The sequence below is a fragment of the Petaurus breviceps genome, unplaced genomic scaffold, assembly GCF_028583685.1.
Source record: "Petaurus breviceps papuanus isolate PSGF00001 unplaced genomic scaffold, PetGlider_PUasm1.0 490, whole genome shotgun sequence".
Lineage (NCBI taxonomy): Eukaryota > Metazoa > Chordata > Mammalia > Diprotodontia > Petauridae > Petaurus > Petaurus breviceps.
The window spans coordinates 13021357-13032496 of NW_027186352.1; the positions used below are offsets into that span (position 1 = coordinate 13021357).

Below are 11140 nucleotides of genomic sequence, written 5' to 3' on the forward strand. Positions count from 1 at the left end.
GGGGGGGGGGGGGGGGGGGGGGGGGAGCGAATGCCTGAGGCCGTCGGCAAAGGAGCCGGAGGGACGGGGACTCCCAGCAGATTCTGTCTGTGTTCAAGGCTCTGGAAAATCCGGCTAGTGGGTACCTGTGTGCTCAAGCTCTGATGCCTCCTCTCCGGCTGACTTAGACGCCCGCTCGGAGATCGTACTTCACCCGTAACTTACTCCAGAATCCCCGAGAACTCCCAAAGGCTAGTGGCCAGAAGTGGGCTAGGAAGCCCACGCGCTGAGGTCATCGACATTAGTTAGGAACCCGCAGCCCCTGGATAACGGAGGCGCCGCCCTTTCGGGACTGGGACATCGGGGGTGTCTGTGTGCTCCGCCTTCCCTCCCTGCGGCTGACCCCCCGCGGTGACTGAGCTGGAGGGGAGGGGAGACTATGCAGGGATTGGCTAATAGGTGGTAATGACTTAACATTTCTGTGCAGGAGTAAAAAGGGGCATCATCGCCTCTTCTCAGCGATGAGTCACGTTACAGAATTCCAAGGTCTTCAGACCCAAAGCGAATCCAAACCCTAGCAAAGACCTTCCTTTATTGGAGGAGAGGGCCTACTGTGTGCCCAGCACTTGACAACTGTGGGCTCATTTGGTGCTCACACTAACCCCGGGAGGGCGAGGCCATTCTTATCCGCTTTCATGCTAGGACATTGAGGCAGACACAAGTTAAGCGGCCTGTGGATGTTCTTACTGAAATTAAGAATCGGGATATTTAGGGACGTTCTGGACTGTCCTTTTGGGGAGCAACAAACTGAGAGCCCAAAATGTGAAATGACATATTCAGGTAATAAATGATTTATTGCAGGTTGAGTCCAGGTTGGATGCCCGCCTGCCATCTTCAGCCCCCCTCCACCACCCCAAATATCCATGGGAGATGAGAATCCCCAATTCGGGGAAAAGCCTTTTAAAAGAATGGAACAAGTTTGTGTGGGGGATGAAATGGCCAGCCAACTGACCAGCCACCGTTCCATCCAAAGAAGTCAAGACACTGGAGCCAAGCTGTGCCCATTCCACAGCCATCCTTCCTGCGTGGCTCCAAGGCAGAATTTGGCCCTTTGTGTCTGTGCTCTTCCCTTTCTACTCTCTCCCTTGGGGATCTCAGTGGGCTCACTGCTCCTCTCTGAGTGCTCAGCTCTGTGGAGGTGGTTCTGGACTCCCCTGAGCTCCAGTCTTCATCACCAAATGCCTGTCGGACTTCTCAAACTGCAGCTCTCTAGAGACATCTTCAGCTCGACCCACCCCAACAATCCCCCCCACCTGCCCCTTTCTCTTCTGCTCCAGAGGGCAGCGCCAGCCTCCCCTCCCCCAGCTCACACCGTCGTACTCAGCCTGGACTGCTCGCTGCCTCACACACTCCATGTCCAGCTTGGTGCCAATGCCTGTCCATCTCACCTCTTCCATATTCCAGTGCATGCCCCTTCTCTTGGGCTTTTTAAAACATGTTGGTGACTATATTTCTGTATAATGATAACCCTACAATAAGTGTCTTAATTTACACATTTAAAAATGTTACCCTAAGAAGGGGTCCATAATGTAGGGATCCGTGACAAAAACAGTAAAGACCCCTGATCTAGAGATAGGAGCTAAGGGTTCTAGGCTGAGCTCAGACAACCACAAGACCTATGGCAAGTCAGCTCACTTTCCCATTTTCCCTTTCCTTGTTGGGAAAAGGAAATCTCTTACCTAACTCACTTGCCCCAGAGGGCACCCAGAACTAAACAGCACAGCCCATGAAACAGAAGACCTGAGGTCTCCAGAGTGCTAGAAGGAAAGGTGGCCTGTTTGTGGGACCAGAGGATCTGAATTTGAACCCAACCCTGCCTCTCCCCAGCTACCTGGCCTCAATCCTAACCCTCTGCTCTCTGGGCCACAGCATCCTGTGTAAAATAAGTGGACTGGACCAGATAAGGTCCCTTCCAGCTGTGACATGCTGATTCTCTGAAGTGATAGCAGAGCACTTTTCAAAGGGATAGAAGAACAGAAGCTGCTTGGGGCCAGGGGCTGCCTTGAGTTTGGCTTTGCAACCTTCCCCCCGCCATAGTGCCTGGCACAGGTTCCATGAAGGAATGGAGCTGTCAAGATACATCCTCTGTCCGGAGGCTCAGATATATGTGCTGGCCTGGGGATGGGTTAATGAAAGAGTGGAGAAAGCCCCATGGCGATTCTTTTCTGGGCATCCCCTTAATATGCACACATCTTAAAATCCAGAGAAAATCTGTATGGAAACACTCTGTGGGCACTAATTCTGCCATCACAAAGTCACTCTGTGCAGAGGCCACCGGGCCTCCGACAAGGGCAAAAAAATGATTAGGGCCATGAGAGAGGACTCTTCTCTTTCTCCCCCAGAGCTTTCCAGTATATGTAGGACCTTCTGCTTAGGGCAGAGGGGCCCAACCTGTGATTACAACTCCCTCAACCATCACAAGTTAGGTATTCATGGTCTTAGGTGCCTAGAAGGTGGAGGGTAAAGGCACTTGCTCAGGATCCCTCCCTAGTCTAGGTCAGAAGAGGAATTTGAGCAGCCATCTTCCTGGCTTCAAGGCCCACTCTTTCCACGAGGCCTCACTGCCTGTCTCATAACAGCACCTGATCAGTGTTTTGTTCAGTGGTAACAGCAGGGACTCCCTCTGCAGAGCAGTGGTCTGGCAACAGGAGGTTTATATCTATGTGGACATCAAGGCCCAGTTTCCTACAGGTGAAAAAGAGGTTTTCCTTCATTAGCCTGGCAAGAAATGGAGTGGTCTACCTGGGGTCTTCTCTGACTCCTCCCATGGTGTGGAGGTGTAGTTTTTGGCAAGGCCCAATCTGTCTGTCAGCCTTCAGACTGCAGAACCGCTAGCACCCCTTTCAACTAAGACACCAAGATTTGCCCCTGGAGATAATGGTCAGCCATAAACCACTGCAACAGTGTGGGTCTCCCCCACACTGTTTCCACATCCTCTGTAAGTGAAGGCTGAGGCCTTGTCAGCTGCCATTTTCCTGTCTATTTTTCCCACCTGTTAGTTGAATAAGTGCAGATGAGATGAAGTGAGTCAGGGACCATTGGTTCTTGCCATCTGGAGATTAAGGTCATTCAGACATGAGTGAATGGAAGGGGCACAAGGAGAAAATGTAAAGCTTCCAGGAATGGTAGAGATCATCGCTTCCAACCACCTCGTTTTACAGATGAGGAAACTGAGGCCCACAGAGAGGAAATGCCATGGCCAGGGTCATGCAAGCTATAGGTCATAGAGCCAGGATTCTAACCCAGATGTGGGTTAGAGGCAGCTGGGTGACACTGGATAGAGTCAGGAAGACCTGAGTTCAAATCCAGCCTCAGACACTTATTGCCTGTGTGACCCTGGGCAAGTCGTGAACCTCTCTGCATGCCTCAGTTTCCTCATCTGTAAGATAGGGAGCATAACAGCACCTACCTCCCAGGGTTGTTGTGAGTACCAGTGTCTGTAGAACATTTAGCACAGTGCTGGCTTAGTAAATGTTTGGTTGCTTCCTCTAACCTGAAATCCAGTTGTGGGTGGGATTCCTACTACTGCAAGGACCCACTCCAAAGACTTGCGCAGCCGCAGGGGCATCCCGGCCTGCTGTCCATTCTATGACGTCGCTGTCCAGCTCAATGGTGAATGAGGGCAGAGGCGTGAGTGGCGGAGCGTCTTGCGCTAGGTTCCCCTGCGCCGCAGCAGCTGCCAGCTCGCTCTCCAACACACTGGCTTGTGTTTCATCAGCATCTCTGTTTTCACGGCCCCTTCCTTTCCGAATGCTGCCTCTCCCCCTCCCCGGGGAGCCTTCCCTTGGACCAAAGAACAAAAAAGGCCATTCAGTCAGACCAAGAAGCGCAAGGACCGCGGGGGGCCGAGCCCGACGCCATCCTGACCCAGGGTTTGGTTTCCGGGGCCACCCTGTCGTCCTCACTCTGCGTCGTCTCTGTCCTCTGCATATCCAGGGTCTCTTTCCTCTTCACATTTTGCCCCACATTTGTGCTCCACTCTCCGTTCAGCCATCCCCCGGGCACATTCCAGCATCAGCTTTGGCGTTTTTTCTTTTCCACAAAAAACAAAATCAGGAGTGAATCAGGAGGCGTAAGGGCCCTCCCTGCCTCTGCCCCTCGGGAGGTCCCCGGCCGCGGCGGCGCTGGCTCCCTGGGCACTGATGCCACAGTCGACGTCCGTGCTAACCCCAAACTGCCTTCCACCGCCCGAGCGATCCAGGGCCCCGCCCTTCATCCCGCCCGCACTGGACTATTTCTGTCCTTTGTTACCTTCGCCGGTTAATGAATGTGAGGGGGTTCCCCTTCAGTTTCACTCATTATTAGTGACTGGGGGCGTTCCCCGATATGGATATTCGTCACGGGCAGGTCTTATGAGAACTTCCGAGTTCTTTTCTAGGTGTTAGGGGGAGGGGAGACAAGCAGAAGTAGACGCAGCTCGTGCGTAAACAGAGGCGTACATTCCAAGGCATCGGAGGGAGGAAAAGCCCCGCGGACCAGGGGGGACCTGGAAAGGCCAGTGAGCTGAGCCTTGGCCGACAGGACCCGGATATGGAGGGATCCCATCCCTGGCCGGGCAAATGCACCAAAGGAGACACCAAGTGGAGTCAGAAGCTAATCAATCTCTGACCACAGAGATCACGAAAGGGGGCCTCCAGCTGCCAAACTGTGGAAGACTTGCAATGTCTGCTCCTGGCTAGGGGCTAGACGAATAAAGAAAAGGGAACGTATGGGAGAGATGATGTGAGGGTACAGTGACAAGCTTTGACAACAGATTGGGTGCCTGATCCACCCGAGTGAGCAGTCAAGGACATCCCTGAGATGGAGGGCCTGAGTGACTGGGAGGAAGGTGGGAGAGGTGCCCTAGAGAATCAGGGAAGAGGAGAGAGCTGGGGAGGGGAAAGATAATGATCGTGTTTTGGATCTATTGAGTTTGTCACCCACGGGACATCCAATTTGACATGTCCAAAAAAGAGTTTGGTGACGTGAAAATGGGAGAAAGTTGTTGGGGGCTGGTCTTCCTCCAAGAACACCCAGAGGTGGGTGGGCAGCACTCTCTCTCTCTCTTCTCCCATTCTAACTCTATTAAATGGAAAGCAGGAAGTGTTTAGGAAGGGATAAGTCCGGAAGACTGGACTTGGCTTGATGGGGCCAAGCCTCAGACTGCAGATCCATGGGGGAAAGGACTTCAGAGGCCAACTGGTGCAGCCCCCTCTTTTTATACACAAGAAACTGAAGGCCCAGGGGAGCAAAGACTTGCCCAGTGTCCCATTGGCAAAAAAAAACATCAAAGGCACCATTTGAACTCCTGGCTGCAAAGCTCAGGCCCCTCCCATTGTGTCCAGCTGGCAGGATGTAGCAGAGGTGGCTGCCCTGCCCCTTGTGTGTCAGGAAGCCTGGCTGCCCCTGGCCAGGGGAGTGAAAGCAAGGGGGACTTTAGAATTCCTTTCCAAAGTGTACGTGGGAGACTTTGACAAGTGAGTGAGAAGCCATGGGGACCTTGGAAGTTGGAGGTTCTGAATTCCCTTTCTCTCTTTTGCTGCCAACATGTAGCTTCCTGTTGTTAAGAGACAGGGAAGGATTTAAAGTTAGACTCTGCAGGTTTTCTGGCCATCAGCTGTGTCTCAGTAAACTGCATTTTGATGAGTTAAGTGTAAATGAGCTGGGGACATTTGGATTCCATTTCTTTCCAGCCCAGAAGGATTTCAAACAATGGGCAGCAGGAGCCAGAGCGCAGGGCATTTTTTACTTGACCAACCTCCAGTGATTAGAAGCCATGTTCTGTACTCTTTAAGAGGTTGGATTTCCCAGCACGCCTTCCCCTGCCCTCCCTGGCCCTTCTTCCTGCCTGCGGAGTCTGCTCCCTGCCAGCCCTGCTGACACTGTTGACATGAATCTGTGTCTCCATCCTTTTCTAGAGACAGGCCCCGTTCCTATCTCTAAACATGTAAACACACATTGACATCAGCATCTGTTCTGCTCTCGGCCGGAGGATTTACATTACGCCCCATTTTTGTAAACAGGCAACTACCAGAAGTAAGAATAAATACCTTGGGAGTTCCATCAGGGCCTCTTCACAGAAAGACAGATGTGCACGGGGGACAAGTCAGCTAGATAGGCAGGAGACCCTTTCTCCCCCAAAGGCTCATATGGTTTGTGGACAGACCCACATCCAATGAGGCATCTGTTGTTTCCAGGCCACAGAATTCTAGCTATAGAGCTGAAAGAGATGGTCATCTGACCTGAAAAGTAAACTGAGGCCCAGAAGGTAAGGGTCTTGCCCAAGTTAGTCAATTAGTAAGTGGCAGGGACAGGATTCAATCTCACATCCTCTGACTATGAATCTAGTATTCTTTCCACTGTGCCACACCAAATTTAGCTTGGCAAGGACCTCAAAACCATCTGATCCAACCAATCCAGCACAAGCATTCACTGAATGGCCACTGGGGAACCGCTTCAGGGAAGGGACTCTTCCACTCTGGGATAGACAGAAAGTTTGCTCTCATATTAAGCCTGAATGAACAGTAGGATGGACAAAACTGCCCAGGTCCCCCTTCCTCCCCGCTTAAGAACAGATATCTGTAGGTCTTGCTTCTCCCTGGAGCTGTCCACTAGGGAGCCCCCACTCTGGGTCTTCTCCAATCCAGAGCCATTCCCAGCCAACACAGGCTGGAGCCCAAGCAGCATTCGCAAAGGCTTGTTTCATCTGACATCTCTCTTAAGCTCAGTTTTCAGTCTGTGGCTCATCACTGTGGTTGAAAGTGGGGTTGAGGGCTTTGTTATCATGAGAATTGTGGTTTTATGATGTATGGGGTGATCAGGGGCAGGGTTCTGTTCACAGACGTGAATGAGATTGCCAGCCTGCCCTCCATTCTCCTCCATTTTCTGTCCCTCTCCCCAAGTCCAGCAAGTGATGGCCCAGCCCAGGCAGGCTATCCAGGAATCTCATTATTTGGATTCCCCATTCCTGGGTGTATTCAGGCCAAGACAAGATGACCACTTGTTGGGGCCTCAGGAGTTGGACGGCTCGGCCTTGGAGGGCCTTGGCTTCCAACCCCGAAATTCCAGGAAAACCTGAGCACGCTCTTGTGGACAAAGTGGTTGGATGCCCTGGTTTCTCACACTCACTTCCATGCACTATTTTTGCATTCTGTTTACTTCTGGATATAAATTGTGCCTGCTTGTCCAAATACTCCGTTGTGTTTTACATAGTTGAGATTGCTGGGTGAGTGACCACCAACAAAGTCAGAGGTTCCTGGAGGTGGGAGCCAATCATCTCTTTTGGACTGAAGTCTGGGGATGGGACAGTGGCTGGCCTGATCTTTTATTTTCTTTAAAAGTTTTCTGTCATTTAGAGGTGCTTCATCTTTGGGCTCCTTATGGCAGCAATAGAGGGATGGGGCCTCTTCCTCAGAGGAAAGCATGGAAAAGAAGCAGTCACGTTCCTTCGAGTCTTTCTGCCAAGAGAGTGGAAAGAACCTTGAATTCAGCATCAGAGACTTCTCTGCAAGTCCCAGCTCAGCCCCCTGCTACCTATGGAACCTCGGGCAAGCTGCTTCACCCCCTTGGCCTCGGTTTCCCCATCTGAAAAATGAGAAGACTGTACTCCGTGAAGTTTGAGGCTCCTCCCAGCTCCAAACCCCCAGTCCTATGAGACAGCCCTTGTGAGTCCCAAATTTCATGGCTTTCACGCGCCTAACCTTGCAGGAGTGGCAGCGATGATAATAAGGACAATGGCTGTCATCTATCTGGCACCTTGCTGAGCTCGTGGTCCTGACAACAGCCTTTGAGGTAGTTGTAATCATGATCCCCATTTTAACGAGGAGGAGACCGAGGGGGGCAGGGGAGAAGTGCCTTGTCCAGGGTCACCCAGCTGCTGGGTGTCTGAGGCCACCTCTGAGCTCGGGTCTTCCTGACCCCACGTCAGTGCGCTAGCCCCTGAACCACCTGACTAAAAAGAGCACGAAGTGAGCTCAGGAATCCAGGGCTGCCTCCAGCAGATGCTAGTGGTATGGCCATGGACTAGTCCCTTACCCTCTCTGAGGCTCAGGTTTCCTGTCTGTAAAATGAGGCTAGTGACGCTTGTAGTACCTTAGGGGGTCCATGAGCTCCTAGCGCTCAGCAGGTCATTCAGAACCACAGAGCTGAGCAGGGAGGGACCCTTAAGACCAAGTCAGCCTCCTCATTTTACAGGTGAGGATACTGAGGCATTGGCCTGGGGTCACCCAGACAAGAAGGATCTAAGGTGGGATTGGAAGGGATGTATTTCTGACTCTGAGAGCAGCACCCTCTCCCCCATACATAGGTGAACTCTCAAGCCCTCTGTAGATGCCACATGTTATCATTACTGGAGGAAAACTTTTCTGGATTTCCAGCTGTTCTACACACCAGGGCTCTTGGCGCCAAGTCACATGGGACTCAGAGGGGTTCTGTGACTGCCCAGAGTGAGTACCCTAGGGGAGTGGTGAAACGTGGCTGGTGGTAGTGTGTGGCTGACTGGTCAGGCAGTGACCTCCCCAGGGTCCTCCCCAGCAGAGTCAGGAGCTGAACCCAGACCATCGCATTCTGAACCCAGTATTACTTCCCCTGTACCACAATGCCTTTCTTGAGAGCCGCATTCAAATCATAGGACTGTAGATTCAGGACTGGAGACTGTTTAGTCCAGCCCATTCCTATAACAGAGGAGGAGTGGAGGCCCAGGGATGGCTTCATCTCCTCCCATTGCAAGATCCAACATGGTGCCAAGGCCTGTCAGTTTGACCTCTGCAGTACCTCTCCTCGGACACAGGCCCCCCTCCCCGGTGCAGGCCCCCATCACCTCAAGTTTGGACCAGTGCCATAGTTGCTGTTGGGTCTGTCCACCTCAAGTGTCTTCCCACTCAATCTATGCTAAAGTGCAAATCTAACCATGTCACCCCCTACTCAATAAACTGCAGTGGTTCTCCATTGAGGGCTGTTTGCATGATGGCTTCCCCATTAGACTGCAAGTAGGCACTTAATGTATGCTTTTATTGACTGAGGCAGAAAGGCAAATGAGATGGAGTTGATAGCTTGAGGGGAAGGCAGAAACAAAGAAAGGATGTTTAAGGATGGGGCAAATCTAAGCCGGAATAAAAGGCAGTGAGTGAATGAATGAACAGTGCCTTATGTTGTTCTGAGAATCCCTGTTTGGGTTTTTCAACTTTACATCCCTAGCACCTGGCATATAGTCGGTGCCTAATAAATGTTGATCGAATCAAATGTGGAATTGGAAGTTTCCGAGCGGCTTTCCTCTCCCTCCCATTTGGCATCTGGGGACTTGGTCTTTATCCTCTTCTTCTCTCTTTATTTGGCAGGTGACACAGGCCATCCCCAACTGCCCAGGACAAATGACTCTTCATCACAACCCCTTGCTCATCTGTGGAGGTGACAGCTTCACTTGGTCCAACTTTGATGGGTGCCTGGAATCTGCCCTCTGTGTCATGGAGGCCCTGAAGCCTCATCTGTAGAGCCCACACACTCTGACTTTCCCTCTTGTGGCCTCTGATTGGGAGATGATTTTCCCCCAAAGGATTTGAGCCTATTCTCTTTTCTTCAGAATATATCCTTCTATTTTGTTGAATAAAATTCCAAGAAAGTGGTCCTTCATGTATCGCCATTTATCATATTGAATAGAAAATGGGGTAAAGATTTTGGCAGACACAGACAGCTACCTGTGTGGGAGGGAAACTCCTCCCATCTTTTGTACTTCATGGCATCTCTCATTGACCAAGCTGGTGCCCGAGGAGGACAGAGCCACGGGGCGATCTGTAAGGGGAAGAACGGTGTCCTTAGCAGGAATTCCTTGTGGGCCCAGGCTGCTTCCTCACAACATTCCCGTTTAGAAACCACTGAGCCCCAAGTCTGCAGCGGAGAGCCAGAGACCGTGCCTGGGGGACTCAATCCATTCAGCTCTGGGATTCTTGCCCTAAGGACCAGCAAGATCAATCCAGATCAGGGGAGGAAACACAAATCCACAAAACCCATTTTGTCTCATAGGACCAGGCTTCAAAACCCATCAAACCACCCACCCTCCAAGAGCCACAAACCAGCCAAAGCCACCTTTGCCTCCATAGAGATGCCCTGGTGACTCCAGTCCCCATCCCTAAGCGTGTTGTCTCCGCCGTGAAATGCAAGTCCCTTCAGGAGGCTGTCTGCTTTTGTGCGTGTGGGCCCAGTGCTTGAAACAGCGCTTGGCATGTAGTACGTGCTTAACAGATGCCTTCCATTCATTCATTCTGCTGGAAAAGATTGATCCTCAACCTAGGAAACAAGGTACTTGTTGATGACCTGAAGAACATTATCAGGGCACAGGATGATGAAAAGAACGTGAACTCAACCCCTGCTCTCATCATTCCCGAAAGAAGAAAAAGTCTGTTGATACATTTTTTTTTAAACAGTATAATTCTGCAGGGCCCCATCTAGAACCCTTGTCTTCAGTGAGGTCTCTGAGATCCTAGCGGACCTGGAATGAGTTATCTTAACAGTTAATCCATGTAAAATAATTATGGTACCTTCTTGATAAAAATAGCTTTTCCCACATGCTGAAAAAATGGAAATTTAATATATTCAACAGGATGGAATGACAAAAACAGGAAGACTTAAGCATGTTGCTGCATATTTAGTGAATGAGGGATCTGTGATTTCATCAATGTGGAAAACTCCTGATATGGGAACCCCTTCCCCACCATAAAGCAGTAGATCTTAACAGATGTTATCTATGACTGATATATCTTAGGGAAGAAGCCAAGGCATAGACAGGTTACGGGCCCAGGGTGACCCCAAGCCAGAAGTAGAATTTAAATCCTGGTGGTCTAGAGGCCAAGTCTACCACCCTCTCTGCAACACCCTGTCTACGTCACTGTTCCTTGTCTGATGAACACTGGGGTGATTTATTACATTGTGATTCACAAGAACATGTCCAAAAATAAATGTTTTTGATGACTCTTTTCAAGTAGTTTCGTAATTTGAGGATTTCCCAGCCTTCAGGAACAGTGAATTATAGTCATTCTTTTCATTCATTTCACCCCCGACAGGGAGAAAAAAGTCTGTAGAACAAGCAGTGGGTGGTGGCAGCACAGAAGATAAAGCATAGGACATGAAA

General features: G+C 50.9%; 1 protein-coding gene and 1 long non-coding RNA gene across 4 annotated transcripts in view; one reads left to right on the top strand and one right to left on the bottom strand.

Moving 5' to 3' along the window:
• Nucleotides 1-4425, bottom strand: part of LOC138172155 (uncharacterized) — a 9596-nt gene extending 5171 nt beyond the window's left edge. The window contains exons 1-2 of the long non-coding RNA XR_011171061.1: nucleotides 4291-4425; nucleotides 3449-4071 (exon numbers count right to left, since the gene is read on the bottom strand). This is a non-coding gene — a long non-coding RNA (uncharacterized lncRNA). The remainder of the gene's footprint in view (nucleotides 1-3448; nucleotides 4072-4290) is intronic.
• RNLS (renalase, FAD dependent amine oxidase) overlaps nucleotides 1-10697 on the top strand; it is a 242633-nt gene extending 231936 nt beyond the window's left edge. For all 3 annotated transcript variants that reach the window (XM_069101782.1, XM_069101783.1, XM_069101784.1), the window contains exon 7: nucleotides 9354-10697. In XM_069101782.1, the coding sequence (XP_068957883.1) occupies nucleotides 9354-9506 (153 nt within the window). In that variant the 3' untranslated portion in view covers nucleotides 9507-10697. The remainder of the gene's footprint in view (nucleotides 1-9353) is intronic.
• The last annotated feature ends 443 nt before the right edge of the window (nucleotides 10698-11140 follow it).